Source organism: Salvelinus fontinalis, chromosome 2, assembly GCF_029448725.1.
Source record: "Salvelinus fontinalis isolate EN_2023a chromosome 2, ASM2944872v1, whole genome shotgun sequence".
Lineage (NCBI taxonomy): Eukaryota > Metazoa > Chordata > Actinopteri > Salmoniformes > Salmonidae > Salvelinus > Salvelinus fontinalis.
This window is the reverse complement of record NC_074666.1, coordinates 45,846,890-45,871,982: the sequence shown is the minus strand read 5'-3', so window position 1 is coordinate 45,871,982 and position 25,093 is coordinate 45,846,890. Positions and strand designations below refer to the sequence as shown.

Sequence of the window (25,093 nt, the reverse complement as noted above, 5' to 3'; positions counted from 1 at the left end):
CTCTGTCCTTTCTCTTTCTTTTTTCTGTCGCTCTCCCTTTCTGGTCACCAGTCGCCATTTATCTGGGCATCAAAAAGCGGCCGAGCCCTGGGCCATCGGATGTGGCTGGAATCTGAGGGTACCCCGGGGGCGGCGGGACCCAGCGGAGGTGGTGCTGGCTCTGCGGGAGGCGGCACGGGGCTGCGGCTGCCAGGTCCACCACGCCGGCCCCTTCCTGCTCTCCTGCACCCACGGGGCGTCCGGCGGTTGCGTGGCCTTCAAGGCAGAGGTGTGCCACCTCTCCACAGGGGGGAGTGCCTCCAACAATAAGACTTCCAACGGGGTGCGCTATACACGACTTTGGGGAGCACCGCTCGTTTTCCGGGACATCGCCATGCAAATCTCAAAGGACCTTGAACTCTGAATATAATGGGGGTTGAGAAGGATGGAAAGAGAAATACAGAGAAAGAGGGACGTGGGGCTGGACTCAAGATAAAATACATTTGCCCCTGTCTCTTACATGGCTATAGCCCTACCCTCCTCCGCACCAGTCTCAACCTAACCACCCGCCCACATCGCTACACCACCCAGACCCAAATGTACCCCCCGTCCCTCTCGCCACTACTACTGAACAGCTTCACCCACTGGAACCTGATCAGACAGGAATCCAGCTTAAAATGTTTTACTGTTAACTCTAGCCATAATGACTATTTATTTTATGATTGGTATCATTGTCTTTTTTAACGATCACCAACTCCGTACCGACAACATCAAAAACATTCTCGAAAACATTTCTCGTGTTTCGCCATCTTTGATGCGTGTCACAGTACAGATATAGGATCTTGATTTGATCCATCTGTTGCAGGATAACTTTCCTGCAATACAGGAAATGTAAAACCTGTAGTGTATTTGAGGTTTAAAAAGGCTTCTGAAGTTTGTAATTTCCACTTCAAAATTTCTGACTTTATTTTCTTTTACGAAAAATGTATCAACCCATAAAACATTTCCATTAATTATAATCCACATAATAATTCACATTTCCTGTTGCTGCAGGATGATTTTCCTACTGTAGCAAACTGGCTCAAATTAAGATCCTACATCTATGTATGTTTTGCTCTTTCTTCTCCCATTTAAACATTGATACCGATGAAGTGATCATCCAAGGACTTCTGTGGACAATATGCACAAATATGGAGACAGTAAACTCAATGATTTGACAAGCGGCATCAAAGGTTACTCTGTTTTTCTATTTGTGCACAGTATAGGCGGGATTGGATTATTGGGCAATGACAGAAAAGTTGACAAGACACTTTGAACCAGCCAATGGGAACCTTCACATCCATTTCCACTAACATCATCAACTGAAAAAGGTAGTAGGTGGGGATGTTATCTTGGACTTATCATGAATCTATCTCAGTTAGTCTTAATGCATATGACATAAATTAACTGGACTGATATAGGTTTCACTTTTGTAGTATTGTACAAACCAAACACCATAATAAGCTATTATGTTAATGTGTAATGTCAGGCAGTATACACTTTGGTGCATATCATGCTCCATTTTAGATATCAGTGCCAATACGAAAACTGAATCTATGTACAGTGCATTCGGGAAGTATTCACACCCCTTGACTTTTTTCATATTTTGTTACGTTACAGCCTCATTCTAAAATGGATAAAACATTAATTTTTTCTCATCAATCTACACACAATACCCCATAATGACAAAGCGAAAACAGGTTTTTAGACATTTGTATAAAACAAATAAAACATTCAGACCCCTTCGCAATGATACTAACAATTTAGCTCAGGTACATCCTGTTTCCATTGATCATCCTTGAGATGTTTCTACAACTTGATTGGAGTCCGTCTGTGGTAAATTCAATAGATTGGCCATGATTTGGAAAGGCACACAAATGTCTATATAAGGTCCCACAGTTGACAGTGCATGTCAAAGCAAAAACCAAGCCATGAGGTCGAGGGAATTGTCCGTAGAGCTCCGAGACAGGATTGTGTCAAGGCATAGATCTGTGGAAGGGTACCAAAAATTGTCTGCAGCATTGAAGGGCCCCAAGAACACAATGGTCTCCATCATTCTTAAATGGAAGAAGTTTGGAAACACCAAAACTCTTCCTAGAGCTGGCCACCCGGCCAAACTGAGCAAGAATCCAATGGTCACTCTGACAGAGCTCCAGAGTTCCTCTTTGGAGATGGGAAAACCTTCCAGAAGGACAACTATCTCTGCAGCACTCCACCAATCAGGCCTTTATGGTAGTGCGGCCAGACAGAATCCACTCCTCAGTAAAATGCACGACAGCACACTTGGAGTTTGCCAAAAGGCACCTACACTATTTGGCCTGAATGGCAAGCGCCAAGTCTGGAGGAAACCTGACACCATCCCTATGTTAAAGCATGGTGATTGCAGCATCATGCTGTGGGGATGTTTTTCAGGGGCAGGGGCTGGGAAACTAGTCAGGATCGAGGGAAAGATGAACGGAGCAAAGTACAGAGAGATCCTTGATGAAATCCTGCTCCAGAGCTCTCAGGACCTCAGACGGGGGCAAAAGTTCATTTTCCAACAGGACAATGACCCTAATATACTGACCAGACCGGACACGTCGCGTGCGCAAGCTTTGCAAAATAAATTTAGAAATCCATGTTATTCAATTATTGCACCCACACTGCTCGCTTGCGCCAACGAGCGTCTGCGATGCAAGTCCTGCCTCTCCCATCTCCTCATTGTTTATAGAAGCAGGTACCCACATGCCATCTCCTCATTGGTTATACCCACGTGGGTGATTGAATGACGAACTGTTGCCGGTTGTCATGGTAAAACTATGAAAGTTTAGATGCCAATTGCCATATAAATTAAACGATGAAAAAGCCTGGAAGGAGGAGAGATGACTAGAAACAATCCGGTTGGCTGTTTTATGTGTGGATATATTGTCAGAGTAGAGGACCTTGTGCATTTCAGGTAAAATAACAACTCAATGTTCATATCCCAGGACAAATTAGCTAGCAACAGCAAGCTAGCTGAATAACACAAATTAGCTAGCAAGTGCAAGCTAACTATCTAAATTGCCATACATGTTTAATGCTTTTTGACCTGTCCCCAAATTAATGTCATTGGTTCAGAGTTTGTTTTGATATTTTAACCTGCGTGTCGTGATCGCGTTTGGTGTACGGGGACAAAATAAATTTATGTACAATAGCGCACGATGGCGCACGCACGCGCGCAGGCCGGTTTGGTTTCTGTGTAAGCACACAGCCAAGACAGCGCTGGAGCAGCTTCGGTACAAGTCTTTGAATGTCCTTGAGTGGCCCTGCCAGAGCTCAGGCTTGAACCCGCTTGAACATCTCTGGAGAGACCTGAAAATAGCTGTGCAGCGACTCTCCCCATTCAACCTGACAGAGCTTGAGAGGATCTGCAGAGAAGAAGTAGGAGAAACTCCCCAAATACAGGTGTGCCAAGCTTGTAGCATCATACCCAAGAAGAATCTAGGCTGTAGTCGCTGCCAAAAGTGCTTCAACAAAGTACTGAGTAAAGAGTCTGAATACTTATGTAAATGTAATATTTCAGTTTTTTATTTTTAATACAATTGCAAAAATGTTTAAAAACCTGTTTTTCGCTTTGTCATTATGGGATATTGTGTGTAGATTGATGATAAATGTTTTATTCAATCCATTTTAGAATAAGGCTGTAACGTAACAAAATGTGGAAATATTCAAGGTTTCTGAAAACTTTCCGAATGCACTGTAGATCAAAACTGTGCTTCGTAGTGCTATATGTTTTTTCACCTTCAAATCTCTTTAGCTATCTGTGGCTTTGGTTTCCTGCACACACCCTTGGAAAGTAATTCCTTTGCCAAATTCCTGTTCCGGAGAAACTCTTTTATCCCTCTGATTGGCTGGGATCAATGTCTGTGTTGGCACTGGTCATCATCAATAATCATATCAAGCCATTTTTAAGCATTTTATCCCCTACCTCTCATGGTTTGATCTCTCCCTTTTACCTTTCTTGAACAGAGTTGAATTCAAGTCATGAAACGGTTGAACAGTTAGTTGTTCCTCAGCATAAAATAGTTTAACTCAATGTCGAATGACTTAAAGGGTGACTGGGAAAGCAATTTTTCTTTCAATGCAAAAGCAGTTCACTGCAGAACATTGTGCCCTTGAACGCCACATGGCTTTGCCAAAATGCAAAGCTGTCAGGCTTCACAGTGAACAAAATTTAAAACAGACCTGGGTTGAAATAAAGGATTGTTTAACATTTCAAATACCCCTAGATACTCTGCCCTAAACGTTGGGCAAAAAGAGAAAGTATTTTAGTAGTATTTTTTTAACAATGTTTGCCCACTGAAATAGGCTACATAGTTCAGAGAAACTCAATATACATATTGAAATAGAGATAATACTTGATCCAGGCCTGTTTTGGAATAAGTCATATTTCTTTCAATGTGATGCAATGCAATTTTGGGGGGATTCTATTCCGTGCCCTGCCGATTTATCTTCAGCTATCTTTCAACATTGAAGGTGAACATCAAAATCCGTTTTTTTTCCTGAGGTAACTGCAACCGTCCAATCCCATTTCTACTGTTACACACGCCGGTGCCTCAACTCTGACACCCTTTAGCATTTTTTGCATTGGTTATCTTCAGATCTTCAGATGGTTTTGTCTACTGTTGATGACTGTGGGTTGCTGTGAGGTGTAGGGGGAGTGCATAGACACACAGATGAGTCATTTAGAGAGAGAGCCTTAAAGGCAGTGTGACTGGGATGCTGTGTTTTCTCTCTTGCACCCCTTATGCCTACATATAGTACATGTTCAATGTTGGAAAATAAGCTAAAAACGACTTCCTCACATTCCCCCCTGATAAGAATGAATGATGTACTGTGATGTTCATGTAGGCTACAAGATGTCTGCCTGATTATTTACTGGTAATGCTCTCGATCTCAGTTGTGGCTTTTTGCTCATGGTGACATAACCAGTCAGAACAACGTGGTCATTTAACTTTTGATCTCTTTTTTTATTTCAATCTTCACCACAAGCGATTTTGCTGTCCGTATGTCCGTTTGTTTTTGCAATCCTCCTCTCGTTTTGTTTTTCGAAAACCCTCCCAACTGTCATCCACTTCACAGACACGTCGTTAAATCATTTCTTCAGAACCTCCTCAGTGCCGTTTGGTCTGCTACTCTGCCCCATGACAGGATCCCCTATAGAGGAGAGCAATACTAATCTACAACATTACACAGCCCTCAACAGTACAGACAGATAGATTCACGGACCTGAGGAGGGTCAGTTCTATGTCCTATAACATTGTGGTGTATATTAGCATTAGGTAATATAGACCTTGATGCACTTTGCTTTGACTTGAATCAGCTCCTTCCAGTGGAATCTCGGGCAAAGCCCACAACGAGCCACTGGAGGGCGCCAATGTCTTAAATGTGAACACTTCAATTTGTGGATATTTGCACAGGTACTTTATTTATTTTTTAGAATAATATCGTAATAAAAAATCTGCATTTATATCAGCCAGTTTATGGCTGTATAGAAAATATATGAGTATATATATAGTATATATCTTAGAGCTCAAGGTTTATTTATAGCTAGAGCAAGGGAAGTACTTCTAGTTTAAAGCAGTTTCTGTCAATGACAATGTGGAACAATACCAACCTGCAATCCTGCATGACTTCAAAGTTTGGGTTTTTGGGAGAGGGGGGGGGGGGTTGAAATTATTCATATCCATTATTCATAAAAATGCAGTCAGTGTTTGGACATATATATGGACACAGAGAAATGGTACCAAGTACAAATGGCAGGTTTTTGGTCAATTGCAATGATTTCAGTCAATCTTCTATTACTTACAGGGAAATTGGTTCAATTTGGACAATTTTACTTCCTGAATTCTGCAAATGTAACTTAAAAGGATTATCCACTGGATATTCAGAAATGTACTTCACAAGTCTCAGATTTTCTCCACCCGTATAACAAAATGTAAAACGTGTCTAATGTGTTGTTGCAAATTCTGAATTTTTTAATTGATGTTTCAATTCACCCTATCACTGATAAACACAAATGTCAGGCAGATCTGATAGGAAAACCTTGGGTGCGTTCAAGCAATAGTAACGTCTGTTTAAGTCTTTAAAGAATTAAAGTAAAGCATCTGGTTGATGAACATGTAAAGGGGAAGGGAAAAAATGATGGGCTGACATTGTTTCCAGGTGGAATATAATACAAACCTATGAAATGCAGAAAGATAGTTCAATGTGTGCTGGTATGCCTATAAGAGACTGTCAGTGGTATAGATGGTTGTTGGACACAGTATTATGACCCCAGGGGCTCAGTATTTAAGTAATGTACATTGTCATGCTGGAACTGTTTATTTTTGGAAATGATGTAATATGCAATAGAGGCCAATGAAACGGATGAAGAGACACATTTTGACCTGGACGCCTAATTCTGTACACCCCTTGACCCCTTCAGAAACAAACAATGTGAGATTGTGTTACCCAAAAGCCTTGTTGCTTTTGGTCTAGAGAGAAAGTGAGAAACATGGAGCTGATGAGAAATTAAATTCACAGATGTTGCCATTGTTTCTTTGTGTGTTTTTTTGTTTAATGGATTTCTATGTTTGCTGCATGATTGATCATCAGTTGATTCTTGCTGTTGCTCTTACTACTGATAATAACTTCATTTGACAGTTAGGCTTTTGGAAAACATCTTTACCTACCACCCAGCAAACACACAACCACCACACAAAGCTATATAAATGTTTACTCCAGGTTGTGAGCTTCAACGTGCCCTTGCTACTTCGTAACAACACTTTGAATACCCTGTAAGTGCTACACTGTCTTAACAGCACTTTTAACTATTAGTATATTCTACACCCTACGGTGTTAAAAGGTACATTCTATTAGAGGCAAAATATTTACACAGAGCTGGTTTTGTATAACATTTCACGTTTACAACCTATACTGTTCAAATGTAGTCACTATTAGAGTTTACATTTACTCTGATGCAGTTTAGCTGTAACACTTGACGCCAGTGAAGAGTAAGTACAACAATAGGCAGTGTTAGCCAGTGTTAATTTTCAACTACTCCCAGAGTAACATAAACATGGTAAATTGTTAGAAAGCTAACCCTTTTGAAATTGTAATATTGATATATTAGGGCTCCCAAGTGTTGCAGCGGTCTAACTTGCTGCATCTCAGTGCAAGAGGTGTCACTACAGTCCCTGGTTTGAATCCAGGCTGTATATCATCCGGCCATGATTGGGAGTCCCATAGGGCGGCACATAATTGGCCCATTGTCGTCCGGGTTTGGCTGGGGTAGGCCGTCATTGTAAATAAGAATTTGTTCTTAGCCATCTTGCCCTGTTAAATAAAATGTATATATATTAGTGTAGTGTGAGACAATACAACAAGAGTGTTAACTCTACATTGAGTGCATGACCAAGAAAGACGTCAACATCTATATTTGTTCATGGAGATAGGTTTATTGGACCACAGTTTCAATGATAACTTTTACTGATACATTTTAACAGCCCATGTGATGCCACATCTGTCAGACAAGCCCGACTACAGTGGATGCTGATCCCAGGACATTACCGACTGAATAGGAGAAAAGTGAGAGAAAAAATGGCAGAAGGAAGAAAAGGAAATGGGTCTGTGTTCTGGGTACCAGATTCCTATAAAGTCGGGCCAGTCACGGGCCATAACAGCACCCAACAGCAGGGGAGAGACGGGCTTGTCAAACAAGAAGTGGTCATTGATCAGCTGGTCCTGCTTGGCATCTGTCATGCCCTTCAGGGGGTAGTGCTTTCCCTTGAACACACCGTCCAGGGTGTTTAGAGCTGGAGACACAGAAAACCCCATTAAATATTATGTTCTACCCTCCTCCCACTCTTAACAGCTAGAAGCTGTTCACTAAGTATTCTGGGCCTGTATCCACAAAGCGTCTCAGAGTAGGAGTGCTGATATAGGTTCAGGTCCCCACCTATCCATAATCATATCATTTCTGGAGGAAAAAATGTAGCTGAGATCAGCACTTTGTTAGTACGAGCCTTATCTAGATTCCCAATAAACTCCCTTTTGTTCACCTTACGACCTAGCTTCATGCACAATCCTGTGATTGCATATGTGGCTATTGGTAGATGGGAGGCTCACCCTTGACGGACAGTCTCTCCATTGCTCTGCGCTCACCACGGGTGTTGTGGAGGGGCAGGGCGTATCCCTTGATGCTGCGGCCGGTACGCACACGGCTGGACAGGACGTAGTTGGGGTCCAGGTCATCACCTCCCTACAAAGACAAGGTCACAACTGAGTTTTAGACCTGAACATTTGAAGTGGCTCAAACAAGTTTGTGATTCCCAACCTCCTATGTCCTGAAGAGATTATTCACAATTTTTCTACACTACTTTTGCTCAGCAGTACTCCTCCTATAGTGAATGAAACCCATAAAACATGTCAGAGGAACGTCTCTACCTTCAGGTTCTCGAAGTTCAGGTCGGTCTTGTGCTTGTCTGTGGGCTTGTATCCACTATGACGGTCTGAGATGATGGGATCAAACAGACCCTTGAAGACATCGTAGGACTCCTCATCACCAGCCACGCAGCCAACAGTCATAATGAAGGGGTGACCTGAGGACAGAGAGAGGAGAGGAGGGTAAGAAGGCAGCACATCTACAGAGTAGGCTTACTGACTGTGGTGTAAAACTATGCAAGACTTCAAGAAAGTGTGTGATATGTAAAATGCAAGTTACACATACAGTATTACAAGATTCCCCAACTGGTGGGCCGTCAGCTGACTTTGGCCCGCTTGTGATTTTATTTGCCCCCCCCATGTTTTCTGAGCAAAAAATAATAATATATATTTTTATTTTATTTAATTGTTGGACATAAAAGACTGTAAAAACACCAGCAAATCAGCTCCAAGTTATATACATTTTGGAAATTTGTTCCCAAGTATTCCCACACATAGAGACACGTGAGTGTATACAAATATAAGCAAGGTTTGAAATGGTTATGTTTTAGTCAAATATTTATATATGTTTGGGCTTCTTGCGGTCAATATGCAGTCTACAAATTATTTGTAATTATGTTCCAGCCCCGTAACCATCTTGTCAAGAAAAAAATTGGCTCGCGGCTGATTCCAGTTGATGATCCCTGCAATATTATATTAGCTAACATGGATATGGGAGAAGATATCTATTGTATAAAATTTAAAGCCCACAAACATTGCTGCAGCTTGTGCATATGTTAAACCTGCAAATACCTTTGCGAGCTTCCCATTTTCTGCTCAGAAACTCACGAGCAATGACTCCCGCTAAAACTGACAGTTGACCTGACAGTTGACCGTTTCTCCTCAGTTTGAGTTTGGTTTTCACCATGAACAGACAGTGTACCAATTTCACCTCTATTACAATGTTGCAATATTGAAACTCTTCAACAGGGTTCTTGTGTCCATCCCACTCAATGACTGGAGTGCAGTCTTGGTTATAGGCTACATCATCTCCCAGGCAGCACCAACTCCTACCACTTCATCCAGGGTTGCAAAGGGAGGGTATTACTGGAAAGAATTTTGGTAATGTCCACATTTGTTTTCCATTTTATTTCATCAGATGATATCTAGTGGCCTTTTTGGGTACTTCAGATTATCACATGTGTCTGTAATTACATCTGGACCTCTGTGTGGCCTTATCACATGTACACAGTGGTGTAGTGGAGGGTAAATGTAAGTAAATGCAGTTTGGCCATTTTTTTTGTTCCTATACATTTTAACCACTGTATTTTTAACCCCGACCGGCAATCAGAGTTTACCCACCTATTTTTTTTACCACTACGTCACTGCATGTAAAATGTACTAAGATTATTATTATTATTTTAATTAGAATGACAAAGGTGTAAAAAATCTACCTAAATATAAACCGTCAACTTAGTGAATAGCATCGGTGTTTAATATGAGGGTTTAAGCATTAAATATATATATTTTTTAAATGTACACACTTTTATTTATTTTACTATGTCAATATGTCTTTATTGTAAATGGTTTTTTTTCAACCATAGTCTAGGCTATATTATATATTATGGTATTGGTATGGCATTATGATTGGTTGATGCCTAAGCTTTAGCTCAGCAGGCTTCAATGGTTGTGCAGACTATTGTAGGGATATCTGCTCAGTTCTACTTTTGAGAGTTGTGTGTTTGAGGTGGTTATTGTCTCTCCTCAGGGGGTGTATAGGAGATGTGTGGCACTCACCAGGGTTGTCAACACCTGTCTGGATGACGTCATCCTGTGTGAAGCCGGAGGAGGTTTTCTTGCCCCTCAGCTTGGCGTACATGTCCTTGGTCAGCACCTTGGCCATGTGGTTGTTGTGCTTGGTGAGGTCAGGGTACTCCTCCTCAACTTTAGAGTTGAGTTTGAAGTTGTTGTGGGTGTCACCGAAAGGCATGATTGTGTTTAACACTGTAGGGGAAAAAATAACAAAACCACTTTGATCTTTAGATCTTTATTGTCCATAATTTGCACAGAAAAACAGCATAGTATAGACACATTAGGAACCCCTGAATGACTTTGAAACCACCAAATATAATAGTAACCCAGACACTGACAGTTGAGGAGATTCAATAGAACAGCCGCAAAGACTAAACGGTATCCTAGTAACAAACGTCAGTCAATATCCATGTGCACTGTGTCAAGTTTCTGTTCAGAATAGTTAAGGGGGAGCACTTATGCATTGGATATTTTTAACACCCTCACCCCCAACCTCATAACCTCTTCAACATTCCACCCACCATATATAATCCTCTCTTCAGCCCCCTTACCACTATCTCACACTCAACCCCTCTCTTGAACACCCCTACCCTTTATTCCCTTTGTCCACTTACACACACTGAACAAAAAGATAAACACAACATGTAAAGTGTTGGTCCCATGTTTCATGAGCTGAAATAAAAGATCCCAGAAATGTTCCATTCGCACAGAAAGCTTATTTCTCTTAAATTGTGTGCACAAATTTGTCTACATCCCTGTTAGTTAGCATTTCTCCTTTGCCAAGATAATTAATCCACCTGACAGGTGTGACATATCAAGAAGCTGATTAAACAGCATGATCATTACACAGCTGCATCTTGTGCTAGGGAACAACTAAAATGTGCAGTCTTGTCACACAACACAATGCCACAGATGTCTCAAATTTGGATGGAGAGTGCAATTGGCATGCTGACTGCAGGAATGTCCACCAGAGCTGTTGCCAGACAATTGAATGTTCATTTCTCTACTATAAGCTGCCTCTTATGTCGATTTACAGAATTTGGCAGTATGTCAAACAGGCCTCACAAACGCAGACCACGTGTAACTACGCCAGCCCAGGACAACCATGGACCTCCACATCGGGCTTCTTCACCTGTGGGATCGTCTGAGACCAGCCACCTGGAAAGCTGATGAAACTGTCGGTGTGCACAACCAAAGAATTTCAGCACAAACTGTCATAAACAATATCCTCTCCAGGGTCTTGACCTGACTGTAGTTCGGCGTCATAACAGACTTCAGGGGGCAAACGCTCACCATCACTGGCACGCTGGAGAAGTGTGCTCTTCTCAGATGAATCTTTGTTTCAACTGTACCAGGCAGATGGTAGTCAAGTTTCTCTAGTCAAGTTTCTCTAGTCAAGTTTCAACCTGGGGTTACATTGGGAATTTAGAGAAGGGGGAGCCCTTTTTTTGGACTGTAGGCTTCACTGTGGGAACCACACATGCAGAGATCATCTGTTCACCTACTCTGCGTCTCACAGAGACATGGCGGTTGGAACCAAAAATCTCAAATTTGGACTCATCAGACCAAATGACAGATTTCCACATGTCTAATGTCCATTGCTCGTGTTTCTTGGCCCAAGCAAGTCTCTACTTCTTACTGGTGTCCTTTAGTAGTGGTTTCTTTGCAGCAATTTGACCATTAACGCCTGATCCACGCAGTCTCCTCTGAACAGTTGATGTTGAGATGTGTCTGTTACTTGAACTCTGTGGGCTGAAATTTCTGAGGCTGGTAACTAATGAACTTATCTTCTGCAGCAAAGGTAACTCTGGGTTTTCCTTTCCTGTGGCGGTCCTCATGAGCGCCAGTTTTATCATAGCGCTTGATGGTTTTTGCGACTGCACTTAAAGAAACTTTCAGAGTACTTAAACTTTTCAGAATTGACTGACCTGCATGTCTTAAAGTAATAATGGACTGCAATTTCTCTTTGCTTATTTGAGCTGTTCTTGCCATAATAAAGGACTTGGTCTTTTACCAAAATAGGGCTATCTTCTGTATATCAACCCTACCGTGTCACAACACAACTGATTGGCTCAAATGCATTAAGAAGGAAATTACACAAATTAACTTTTAACAATGCACACCTGTTAATTGGAATGCATTCCAGGTGACTAACTCATGAAGCTGGTTGAGAGAATGCCAAGAGTGAGCAAAGCTGTCATCAAGGCAAAGGGTGGCTACTTTGAAGAATCTCAAATCTCAAATATATTTTGATTTGTTTAACTATTTTTTGGTTATTACATGATTCCATATGTGTTATTTCATATTTTTGATGTCTTCACTATTATTCTACAATGTAGAAAATAGTAAAAAAAAATAAAAAAAACCTTGAATGAGTAGGTGTGTCAAAACTTTTGATTGGTACTATATGTCCCCAGAATTACCATGTAGTCCAAAAAGTTGACTCAAGTTTGCCAAAAAGCACCTGGAAGCAACTGGATGATTATTAAGACTCCTGGAAGAATGTTCTATGGACAGATGATTCACAAGTATACCTTTTTGGATGATATGGGTCCCATTGTGCCTGGCGAAAACCAAACTGCATTCCACAAAAAGAACCTCATACCAACGGTCAAGAATGGTGGTGGTCGTGTGATGCTTTGCTGCCTCAGGACCTGGACGACTTGCCTTAATAGAATGAACCATGAATTCTGCTCTGTATCAGAGAATTCTACAGGAGAATGTTAGGCCATCCGTCTGTGAGCTGAAGCTAAAGCGCAGCTTGGTCATGCTGCAAGACAATGATCCAAAACACACAGTCAAGACTACATGAAAATGGCTAAAAAGCAACACATTTAAAGTTTTGGAATGGTCTAGTCAAAGTCCAGACCTAATCCCAATTGAGATGTTGTGGCAGGACTTGAAACGAACAGTTCATGCTTGAAAACCTACAAATGTCATTGAGTTGTAGCAGTTCTGCATGGAAGAGTGGGCCAAAACTCCGAAACAGCGGCGTAAGAGACTGATCAACAACTACAGGAAGTGTTTGGTTGGAGTCTTTACAGCTAAAAGTGGCACAACCAGTTATTGAGTGTAAGTGAGCAATTCATTTTTCACATAGGCGAATTGGGTGTCGCGTAACTTTGTTAATTAAATACATAAAATAACTATCCATTTTGTTTTGTAAACTCAGGTTCCCTTTATCTAATATTAGGTTTTGGTTGAAGATCTGATAAAATTCACTATCAAAAAATATGCAAAAATAGAGAAAATCAGAAAGGGGCAAATACTTTTTCAGTGTGTGTCATTTTAATAGCGTAATGCAAACCAACGTTTTCATAAATACAACCTAATGTAGAAACATTCTGTTAACTTCACCAAATAATAATAATAATAATGAATGGTATTTAAAAGAAACAAAAAGATAAACACAACATGCAACAATTTCTAAGATTTTACCTAATTTACAGTTCATATAAGGTAATCAGTCAATTGAAATAAATTAATTAGGCCCTAATCTATGGATTTCACATTACTGGGAATACATACGTATATGCATCAGTTGGTTACAGATACCTTTAAAAAAAAAAGGTAGGGGCATGGATCAGAAAACCAGTCAGTATCTGGTGTGACCATTTGCCTCAAGCAGCGTGACACATCTCCTTCGTATAGAGTTGATCAGGCTGTTGATTGTGACCTGTGTGGAATGTTGTCCCACTCTTCTTCAATGGCTGTGTAAAGTTGCTGGATATTGGCAGGAACTGGAACACTCTGTCCTACACGTCGATCCAGAGCATCCCAATCATGCTCAATGGGTGAAATGTCTGGTGTTTATTCAGGCCATGGAAGAACTGGGACATTTTCAGCTTCCAGGAATTGTGTACAGATCCTTGCGATATGGGGCCATGCATTATCATGCTGAAACATGAGGTGACGGCGGAGGATGAATGACACGACAATGGGCATCAGGATCTCGTCATGGTATCTCTGTGCATTGAAATTGCAATTGTGTTCGTTGTCCGTAGCTGATGCCTGCCTGTACCATAACCCCACTGACACCTCTGTTCACAACGTTGACTTCAGCAAACCACTCACCCCACACCATACATGCTGTCTGCCATCTGCTCGATACAGTTGAAACCGGGATTCTTCAGTGAAGAGCTCACTTCTCCAGTGTGCCAGTGGCCATTGAAGGTGAGCACTTGCCAACTGAAGTCGGTTACGACGCCGAACTGCAGTCAGGTCAAGACTGTTTAAGAGGATGACAAGCACGCAGATGAGTGTCCCTGAGACATTTTCTGACAGTTTGTGCAGAAATTCTTCAGTTGTGCAAATTCAGCTGTCCGGGTGGCTGGTCTCAGGTGATCCCACATGTGAAGAAGCCGTGTGTGGAGGTCCTTGGCAGGTGAGGTTACACCTGGGCGGCGGTTGTGAGGCCGTTTGGACGTACTGCCAAATTCTCTTAAATGACATTGGAGGCAACTTATGGTAGAGAAATTAACATTAAATTCTCTGGCAACAGCTCTGATGGACATTCCATGGTAATTGCATGCTCCCTTAACTTAAGACATCTGTGGCATTGTGTTGTGTAACAAAACTGCACATTTTAGAGTGGCCTATTATTTCCCCCAGCACAAGGTCCACCTGTGTAATAACAATGCTGTTTAATCAGCTTCTTGATTTGCCACACCTGTCAGGTGTATGGATTATCTTGGCGAAGGAGAAATGCTCACTAATAGGAATGTAAACAAATGTCTGCCTATGGAACATTTCTGGGATATTTTATTTCAGCTCATGAAACATGGGACCAACATTTTACATGTTGCGTTTATATTTTTGTTCAGTATATTTAGCGCTTTTCAAGGTCTCAAAGTTGCTGATAGGACCCAAAGTCGCTTTAACTACTGATGTTCTTATAAACACGCTTCCAATACTTCTGCTGAAGGCCCTGACATGCTGTGTGACCTTTCATGAATTTGCAGGAAAGTTGTCAAAAACACATTGCATAAACATACAAAACAAACATTCTATGAACTTTAAAACTACCTCCCTAATGTTCATGGAAATATAAATTTTCCAGGGAAATGTAAAAATATGAATGGATACCCATTGTTTCCGGTTTATGTTGTTAAGTGATGAATATTTAACATCACTTGTTTGTTGCTGTTGCTCTTACTGTTGATAATTACTCATGTTCATGCTTTATTGTTGGACAGTTATGCTTGTTAATAGCATATTTGCCTACTATCCAGCTAATACACAACCACCACACAATTTTGTTTCAACGTTGATTCCAATTTGTGGGCCTCAACCTGCATTGTTACTTTGTAACAACACTTTGAAAACCCTGCCAGCCTGTGTGTTAAAAGGTAGTCACTATTAGAGTTAAGACATTTCTGAGAGATTCTACATTTTATGTTACACCAGAGTAGAGGGAATCCAACAAAAAACAGTGTTGGCCAATGTTAACTTAATTTGCAACTATTTACAGAATATCTGTGAAATTGAAAACACTTTTGAAAGTGTACAATTAACTCTGTGTACTGTGGGACCATATAAACACTTTTTTATTGTTAAATTGAACAATATTAGACTTGTTTTAACATTTACAGTGACTTATCACGAGTGTATGACCAAGAAAGACCAAGCTATGTTGACATCTGTTTTGGTTCATGGGGCCAGGTTTATTGAATCACAATTTATATGATAACTTTTTAGAACCAAAGTTCAAATTAAGGTGACGCCACATCTGTCAGGCAAGCCAACTGTAGTGGAGACTGATCCCAGGATGTTACTGACTGAACAGGAGAGAAGTGGAAAAAAACGTCTGAAGGAAGAAAAGGGAGAAAAAAAAGGAGAAAAAGGCTGAAGAAAAAGATGTGAGCAGCAGTCAAGAGTCTCTAGAGCGACCATCAGTTTCCTCTGCGCGGTAGTTGGTTGGCTCGATTTCACGTGACTTGACAATAGAAAAACAAAAGATGAATAGCGACGTCAACAACTCTTTACTTCTGAGCGGGGATCATGCCGTCGATCGCCTCTCCCTTCTCCAGCTTCTTCTCCATCTCCACCATGAGCTTGACACCATCGACCACCATCTGGACCTGATCCACCTCGGAGGAGCCCAGACGGTCAGCGTTGGAGATGTCGAACACTCCACCCACGGAGGCGGTGTCCACGCCACCTGGAGCGAGCAAGGAAAATGGGGAGAGAGGCGAGTGTAAGTGTTTGTCTCAGACAATCTCTGCATCATTACTGATACTATAAATTATCCAAAATACAGACTCAATGAATAGATGTCTTAACAGCTGTGGGACATGGCTATTTCGTAATAGCTTTCGCTCATGCTAATCTCTGCTCCTTTTACATGTTTTGTTGTAAAAGGGAAGACAGTTGTGATCTGTGATGAATTAGAGTTGAATATATCAGCAGCTGTTCTGGATGTGTTTTTTGTTGTGTGTGTGTGTGTACCTGTGCCACGCTTCTGCAGACGCAGCCTGCCCAGGATCTCCTCGAACTTGGCATGTGTGCTCAGCTTGGGCAGCTTGACGTGCACTCCACCACGCAGGCCGGTTCCCAGGTTGGATGGGCAGGTCAGCACATAGCCGAGATGCTCGTTCCACATGAAGCCATGGTTGTGCTTTTTGAAAGTCTCCTCAATCTGTCAAGTAAGAGAAACAACCCAATATCAACATTGTTGTCTTTGTCTCTCTGCGGTTTCATGTATTGCCATTGTTTTAGGGGTGTTTTTGTGCCATATCAAAATGGTTTGAGTACAAGAACGTACCCTTTTCAGACCAACGCAGAAGCGTCTGAAGACCTCCTTCATGTTGCCTCCCTTCTCCATGGAGATGACACGCAGGTGATCCTCCTCGTTCACCCAGACCAAGAAGCTTTTGGCATCGTTGTGCCTTCAGAAAGGAGGGACGGGGTTATACATGACGCATCACCATGATACATTGTGGGATGTTCTGCACAATACACCATCTGGTTCCACAAACAGTATTGTTTTGGTGTGGGCCTGTGCTCGGGTACTCACCAGATTCCTCTTGCGTCGGGCCAGTCACGGGCCATACCAGCGCCCAGCAGCAGGGGGGAGACGGGCTTATCAAACAAGAAGTGGTCGGCGATCAGCTGCTCCTGCTCGGCATCGGTCATCTTATTCAGGGGGTAGTACTTTCCCTTGAACTCACCGTCCAGGGTGTCCAGGGCTGGAGAGACAGAAAACCCCTCAGTTTCCCCTCACTCTTAACATGGTATCTCCCTGCACAGAGTTATTTGACAACATGCACAAGTCATTGCAACTAAGGATTCACTTTTGATCTCCATTTCCAATTCATTAAGAATTCGGATCTCAATTTCCGATAAATCCCCTTTTGTTAGTTTTACTGCCTAGCTTCATGAACAATCCTGTGGATGCATATGTAGCTATTGTTAGCTGGGTGGCTCACCCTCGACAGACAGTCTCTCCACTGCTCTGCGCTCGCCACGGCTGTTGTGGGGGGGCAGGGTGTATCCCTTGATGCTGCGGCCGGTACGCACACGGCTGGACAGGACGTAGTTGGGGTCCAGGTCATCACCTCCCTACACAGAAACAAGGTCACAACTGAGTTTTAGACCTGAACATTTCAACAAGTCTGTGATTCCCAACCTCCTATGTGCTGCAGAGATACCTTTGCCATCTTTCCATTCTACACCTAATCGAGAATGAAACCAAGAAAACATGTCCAACAAATGTATACAAAGCCCTACCTTCAGGTTCTCGAAGTTCAGGTCGGTCTTGTGCTTGTCTGTGGGCTTGTATCCACTATGACGGTCTGAGATGATGGGGTCCAACAGATCCTTGAAGATCTCGTAGGACTCCTCATCACCAGCCACGCAGCCAACAGTCATAATGAAGGGGTGACCTGAAGACAGAGAGAGAAGTGGCTGTAAGAAGCCAGCAGGTCTACAGAGTACAAACATTAATATATCACTCTGTGGTATATGCTGCATATTGAATACATGTGAAATGTATGCTGCATATTGAATAAGGTGCAAATCTAATATAATATATGGTTGTGGTATTAGTATGTCTTGACTGTAAATGGGATATAAGCATCTGCTAAATGGCATGTATTATTTGTATATGTTTTAATTGCAATGGTATTATGATCGATTGATTCTTAGAGTGCTAACTTGGTTGTGCAGACTGTTGTAGGGTTGTGATACCTGCTCAGCTTTACCTTTGACAGGGGTGTATTGTGTGTTTGCGGCGGTTAGTGACTATCCTCCGGGGGTGTATGGGAAATGTATGTCACCCAGTTGTCACCCACTTCCCTTGAAAAATAGTTTGCCCTACAGCCAATTCTGTCGAATCAAAAGAATTTGCAAAAAACAATCAGATTTCGACAGAAATATGGCTGAGACGCAAAGAAAGTTCAAGGAGAGGGGGTACAAAAATGATCAGATTAATAATGCCATTGAGAAAATTCAAAACAAAACGAGACATGACCTTTTTCAAGGGCAGTCTCGCAAAAAGACGCATTCTTGCATTTTAACTACCCGCTATTCAAAGCGCTCTGAACAAATTAAGGGAATCGTTCACAAACATTGGCATATTCTTAAATCCGATGATAGTCTCGGTAATGTGTTTTCTGACCTTCCCTTGGTCGTATTTTCGCGGGGCAGAAATCTCCGAGACCAATTGGTACACTCTGATTTAACCCCCCAAGATATTCCTGAACAACGTCTATTTGCGCCCCTATTGGATGGTAATTATAAGTGTAATGGCTGTGCCCAATGCAATGGCACTTTAAATGCAGATCCTTCAAACATCCACAAACAGGGACATCGATCCCTATCAAAGGTGTTATTACGTGCTCCACTAAGGCAGTTATTTATCTCATAACTTGTCCTTGTGGTAAAAATTATGTGGGTAAAACAAAGCGTGAATTAAAAGTACGTATCTCAGAGCATCGTAGCACCATTAGGTGCAAAAACTTGACCTACCCAGTTGCGGCCCACTTTTTGGAGGCAGGCCACTCGATTTCATCTTTGCGTTATATTGGCATCTAACATGTCACCCTCCCTAGGAGAGGGGGTGACCTTGATAATTTATTGTTAAGACGAGAGGCTGCTTGGATATTTAATTTAAAGACCCTTGCTCCCTTCGGTCTTAATGTGGACTTTGATCTGAAGCCATTCTTGTGATTGTTGTGTTTGTTGTGACTTTGCCATTGTGGTTGTTTGTAGGCTTGTGTGGTCTTTAGTGAGTCTATGATCGTATGCTATCCATTTGTATTAATTGTATGTTGCTCATTCTATGCCGTTTTAATATGAGTAATTAACCAATGATATTAGGCCACTGTTGGCCATGATTACAGACACCTGTGTGTCTTGACACTATATATAAACGAGTCATCCCGCAGTGTCTGTGATTGTACCCTGATGAAGACAGCTTGCCTGTCGAAACGTTGGTAATTAAATATTTTTGCATCTGAGCTCCTAGAGTGTGCGGCTCTCCTTTATTTTCTAGTTTTCTGCTCCGCTAGCCAGCACCTCGCCTACATAGGTGTGCGTTTCTTTTTCTTCTAAAATGTATGTCACTCACCAGGGTTGTCAACACCTGTCTGGATGACGTCATCCAGGGTGAAGCCGGAGGGGGTCTGCTTGTCCCTCAGCTTGGCGTACATGTCCTTGGTCAGCACCTTGGCCATGTGGTTGTTGTGCTTGGTGAGGTCAGGGTACTCCTCCTCAACTTTGAAGTTGAGTTTGAAGTTGTTGTGGGTGTTACCGAAAGGCATGATTGTGTTTAACACTGCAGGGGAGAAAGAAAATAGGAAATCTTTAGATCTTTAATGTCTATTTGCACAGAAAACAACCCACAAAACCTAATATTAACCTATCTGAAACGAAGTTCCCTGACACTGACAGTGGAGTAGAGTCTATAAGGAGTGCTCTGTCTCAGGCCCAGCGAAACTTACTTTAAAAGACGTTTAACGTAAAAGACGTTTAACGTAAAAGACGGCCAACGTTTAAAAGATTACTGGGGGATACTCAGTAAAATGGCTGCAAAAACTCTTATTGGTGTGTACCCCATATCCTAGTTACAAACGTCAGTCAATGTCCCCGTCCACTGTGTCATGATTCTGTTCGGGAATAGATAAGAGGGAGAAGCACGTTTGTTGGATATATTTAACACCCTCACCCCCAACCTCTAACATTCCACCCCTTACCTATATTACCTTTCTCCCTTCTGTATGGGACATATTTCCACACCGTCCACTCACGCAAAGAGCCCCCCCCCCCCCCCCCCCCCCCAGCCCCGCCCCGCCCACAATAAAGCCCCATACCCTACAGTGCGATCACTCAACACATTGGGTCCTATCCATCAGAGAGACCAACAGGCTGTCATGCCATTACCCTTTCCAGACCCTCTTGTTTTTTACAGTTCTTAACACAAGGGTCAATTGATTTTAAAGACCAACTCATTAATTGAATTGTATTCACTATACTTGATAGGTAATTCACCAATTCACAAATTGTATTTTTTTCTTAATTAAAAAAAAACTTTTACCCCTTTTTCTCCCCAATTTCGTGATATCCAATTGGTAGTTACAGTCTTGTCACATCGCTGCAACTCCCATACGGACTCAGGAGAGGTGAAGGTCGAGAGCCATGCGTCCCCCGAAACACAACCCTGCCAAGCCACACTGCTTTTTGAAACACTGGTCGCTTAACCCAGAAGCCAGCCGCACCAATGTGTCAGAGGAAACACCGTACAACTGGCAATCGAAGACACTTTGCAGGCACCCGGCACGTCACAAAGAGTCGTTAAAGCGCGATGGGACAAGGACATCCCGGCCAGCCAAACCCTCCTCTAACCCGGACAAAGGCAATGAAAAGGATGTGACTGTTACAGTAACTGTCCGAAAGCAACTGCTAGACATTCAAGCAATTTTTTTTTACACCTGTTCCACAGATGTTTAGACGCCTCATACTGTATTGGATTGTGAGACACTTACTTATTTATCTCAGTATCCACACTAGAGAACCATTTGCTGAAACAAACCTTATAAAACTTTGCAACAGTTCACAACTTCACAGTTCACAACTTAATTTCTTCAAAACGAATCGGTCTTTGTCAAACGAGCCAAGAGAATCAGACTCCTACTAAAATATGCTGTCAAATATTCTACTGATCTGAAACCTTTCCAGAATGCTCCATATGTACGTTTACATTATTGCTTTTGCATCGTTAAGCCTATTCATTTTTTAAAGTATGATGACAATTAAAAGACAAAAGACAAAAGAAAAGTAGCTACATGTGCAGGAGAGGTCAAGCACCTCCCTCCAAAAATGATTTAGCTAACTCTAAAATGACATGTTGTAAACCTATTCTCCCCCCAAAAGTGTTTTGCTCAGAAGCCTTTCCAAGTCCAACTAATCCAAACCGCCAACCTGGCCTCATCACAAAGCTTTAGCTATTCATACAAAGCGCAACATTGAGTTACCTGCACACCAGACAAGAAAAAAGTAACAGTCCTTGGGATCAGATCCTGTTCACCAGAGCCAAAATATAGAGGTCACCCAACTCTGAAGGTCCTTGCCCTTTGCTTATATACCGGGCAGACACGCAGCCATTGGCTGCCCATTTTACTGCATGCCGGACTCTCATTGGCCCAAGCCGGTCTCTGATACACAGTTTACTTTACGGAAGGACTGGATTTACATCTTAGTCATCCAAGACGAGGCTGCAGCTGCACACTCACCCTCTGAACCCCTCCCACCCCTCCCCCTGTCCCCCTGCCACAATGTCTGTGGAGGGGATCTGGTGTTTTCTGGATTCCATCCAAGATTTTTGCAGTCGACTCCCGACTCCTGCTAGCAGAGTAATTGGAATTGACTCTCTTTTGACTCCAACTCCAAAACTAAAATAATCAAGGCTAATCAATACGTCAGCTTAGCTGATTTTTTTTAAACATTAATTTAAAACACAATAAAAGGACAGCTGGTAGCTGCTCTTTAATCCAGAAACATGCTATTGTATCGCAGATATATATATCTAACACTATCCTAGAAGAATTGATTCTAGCGACAATCTATTCTTTCTTTAATAAAATGGGAGTAGACTCGTGGAGTCAATAACCAAGGAGATGAGGAATCGCTTCTTTTAGAGTAAATGTTCCACGGGGACATTAGGGTGGTGGAAGGCTTATTTGAATGGGGTAGACTGGGAGTAGTAAGTTACACTCTCCAAAAAAAGCTGAGCAACACTTTTGCCAGCCATGCCAAGAATAGCAGGGGTCCTTCCTTGTTAGGAGTAGCCTAAGGGTTTAAAAATGCTGGTATTCTTTTCCCTTATCAGAATTTTTTTTTGTTAAGTGCGAGTGTTAGTTCACGAAAGGTTACCCCATAAACACTACTCAATTTAGCCTTGTGTAGGTTCTAATGTGTTTTGTATATTACATGTGAATTAGTAATGCATGTGTAATGCATGTTATTTACATGTCAAGTGAATTATGTGCATTTGGTTCTCCTTAATTCCACCTTAGGTCAATGCAGGCCTCTTGTGTGTGTGTGTGTGTGTGTGTGTGTGTGTGTGTGTGTGTGTGTGTGTGTGTGTGTGTGTGTGTGTGTGTGTGTGTGTGTGTGTGTGTGTGTGTGTGTGTGTGTGTGTGCGCGCGCGCATGTGTCTGCGGGTGTGTGTGTGTGTGTGACTAGCCTTTCCTATCCGCATGCAAAGACATTTTGAACAGCATATCTAGTTTGCTCATTGTTATGTTTTCCTCCAGACAGAGTATTTGCATAAAGGACATTTTGGCAGCGTTGGAAGCAAATCATGGGGACGGGGACATGTGTTTGTTGGGGGACGGAGGCAGGCCCATCGCTGATGATCCAGGTTTGACAAGACGCCTCCGTGATTGATGAAGTTAGTCATTTCTTCACCACCGCAGGCCAGGATAAAAATGAGGACCCCAGAACATGCCGCTACATTAGAACAACAACAGAGCAATGAAAAAGGAAGCAAAGGGACAATGAAAACTTTCAAACAAAGTCTTCTCTGACCCAGTCTTGTTCTGGGTTTCTTTATGGCCACTGTATGACTAGAGGTGCTGTCAAAGAAAGATTGGAAGATCCATATCCTGACAGACATGTCTATCAGTTAAGTCTTACCAGTGATGTGTTAGAAGAGACTATCCCAACGTAATCTGCCTTACTTTCTAAAATGAATACGCTGGTCTCCCTTTCTCTGATGTTGGCTTTCCCGTATTCATGTGAGGAAATACCATTCGAATATCAAGGAGGACGTGTTTTAGGCGGCATTTCAGTTCACGACGAGACAAGCATCAAGGGATAAGAATTCAAGTGAATACACATTTGAGGCATGATAATAGATTGGTGTAAAATATCAAATGCTAAATCCATCATGTTGGAAGCAGACCTGCGTTCAATTAGGATTTGATTTCTTTCCAGCAAAGAGTGTTTGATTGTGCCTATCTGGAGGGCCAGATGGGCAGGTTTTTCACTTTTGGGGCTATTCATGGGTTGCACCTCCGTCACTCGGTCGCTTCATGCCTTTATTATGAATGTTCTAAAGATGCCTCAGCCGTAGTGTTCCTCTGGATGTTGTATTTCCTAGTTGTTGACGTTATAAATATGAGTTTATAGTACAGTAAAATGTACAGTAAAATGCCTTTTTTGTAAGCTCTTTACCAACAATACAGTAATCAATTTCAGTAGTACTATACAAAAAAGTAAAGTAGAACAAAAACACAAGAAATAGAAATAAGAAGAACACGAGAAGGTAAGGAAGCTATCGAAGCTATATACAGGGTCAGGTCCAGGGTCAGTGCCAATACCATATTTACAATGTGCAGGGATACTGGAGTGGTAGGGGCTCTATATTCAGCTGCCGTAAAGGCGGCGCTACTGTCAAAATGCACGTTAGTTTGCAATTTCTTCATGTAAAAACTGGCGCACTGGCATTTTCCTGCCCTAACGCCAGGTTCGGCAATTGACCTGTCTTATCCAAAGTGCTAATTTCAGGCAGCACTGATAGGGATATTTAAGAAAGCTGGTTTTAGCGGTAACGCAGTTGGTTATGGCATTAATATTGACGGCGGAAACGTAGTCTATTCAGCTGTGACGCACACTACCAATGGAACAAGAGTTGCCTAATGTGCTTAAGTGGTCTGTATACTTCGTATTTAGAACATAAAAAACTAATGTTTTTTCCCGTTTTGTTTTATTTGATTAAAAACCAAGCACTCCTTCCGTCTCAATTAATTATTTTTTTGTCCTGCCTAATGCAATCGTGAAGTATTAAAATATCAAGTTTGAGAGGAGTAAAACAGTGAGCTGACATTCCCTTTTTAGCTATGCATTGTAAGCAGGCCCACATTATTTTAGCCATGCAGGTCCCATTTTGGATGTGCATAAAACCCTCCAATAGTCTGCGTTTTTTAATAGTATTAAAAATGGAGAGACATAACGGTGCCAATAAGTTTGACATACTGTAGCCTATTTCAAAGAAGTTGTTGTTTCATTTTGTTTCGAATTTGATTACAATTATTCTTTCCCTTTTTAGGCCTTATCAATAATGATTTTAGTATTGCTTATTGACAATGTTTTGCGTGTTCATGCTCAGCCATAATGCAATTTACAGTAGGCCAAGCCCCTATATTAGTGTGAATGCTATTTGACAATGCAATTACTTAGAACAACATTGACTGCAAATGGGTTCAAGTTAACCTATTTAGCAAAGATGCAAAAATGTTTTATTTCGTTGCCATTTAATAAACTATAACGGACTAACATTGGAATTGGATTTGATTCCAAGACAATACATAAAAGACCGTAATTACACAACCTGAAGCAACCA

The 25,093-nt window shown here is 41.8% G+C and overlaps 2 protein-coding genes across 4 annotated transcripts in view; one reads left to right on the top strand and one right to left on the bottom strand.

Moving 5' to 3' along the window:
* The window catches only part of LOC129819712 (MAP/microtubule affinity-regulating kinase 4-like), a 57,422-nt gene extending 50,849 nt beyond the window's left edge, over positions 1–6,573 (top strand). For 2 of the 3 annotated variants that reach the window (XM_055876255.1, XM_055876247.1), the window contains exon 18: positions 52–203. In XM_055876255.1, the coding sequence (XP_055732230.1) occupies positions 52–116 (65 nt within the window). In that variant the 3' untranslated portion in view covers positions 117–203. Of the gene's footprint in view, positions 1–51 lie in introns of all 3 variants that reach the window. The other variant, XM_055876262.1, reaches the window with a different exon arrangement.
* A 9,316-nt stretch (positions 6,574–15,889) lies between these two features.
* LOC129819731 (creatine kinase M-type-like) lies at positions 15,890–21,828 on the bottom strand. The gene is made up of 8 exons (XM_055876274.1): positions 21,723–21,828; positions 19,820–20,026; positions 17,980–18,134; positions 17,679–17,811; positions 17,267–17,438; positions 17,015–17,138; positions 16,699–16,888; positions 15,890–16,411 (listed from the first exon to the last, which is right to left on the bottom strand). The coding sequence occupies exons 2-8, from the start codon at positions 20,010–20,012 to the stop codon at positions 16,233–16,235; spliced, it is 1,146 nt and encodes a 381-aa protein (XP_055732249.1). The 5' UTR covers positions 20,013–20,026; positions 21,723–21,828; the 3' UTR covers positions 15,890–16,232.
* Positions 21,829–25,093: the final 3,265 nt, after the last annotated feature.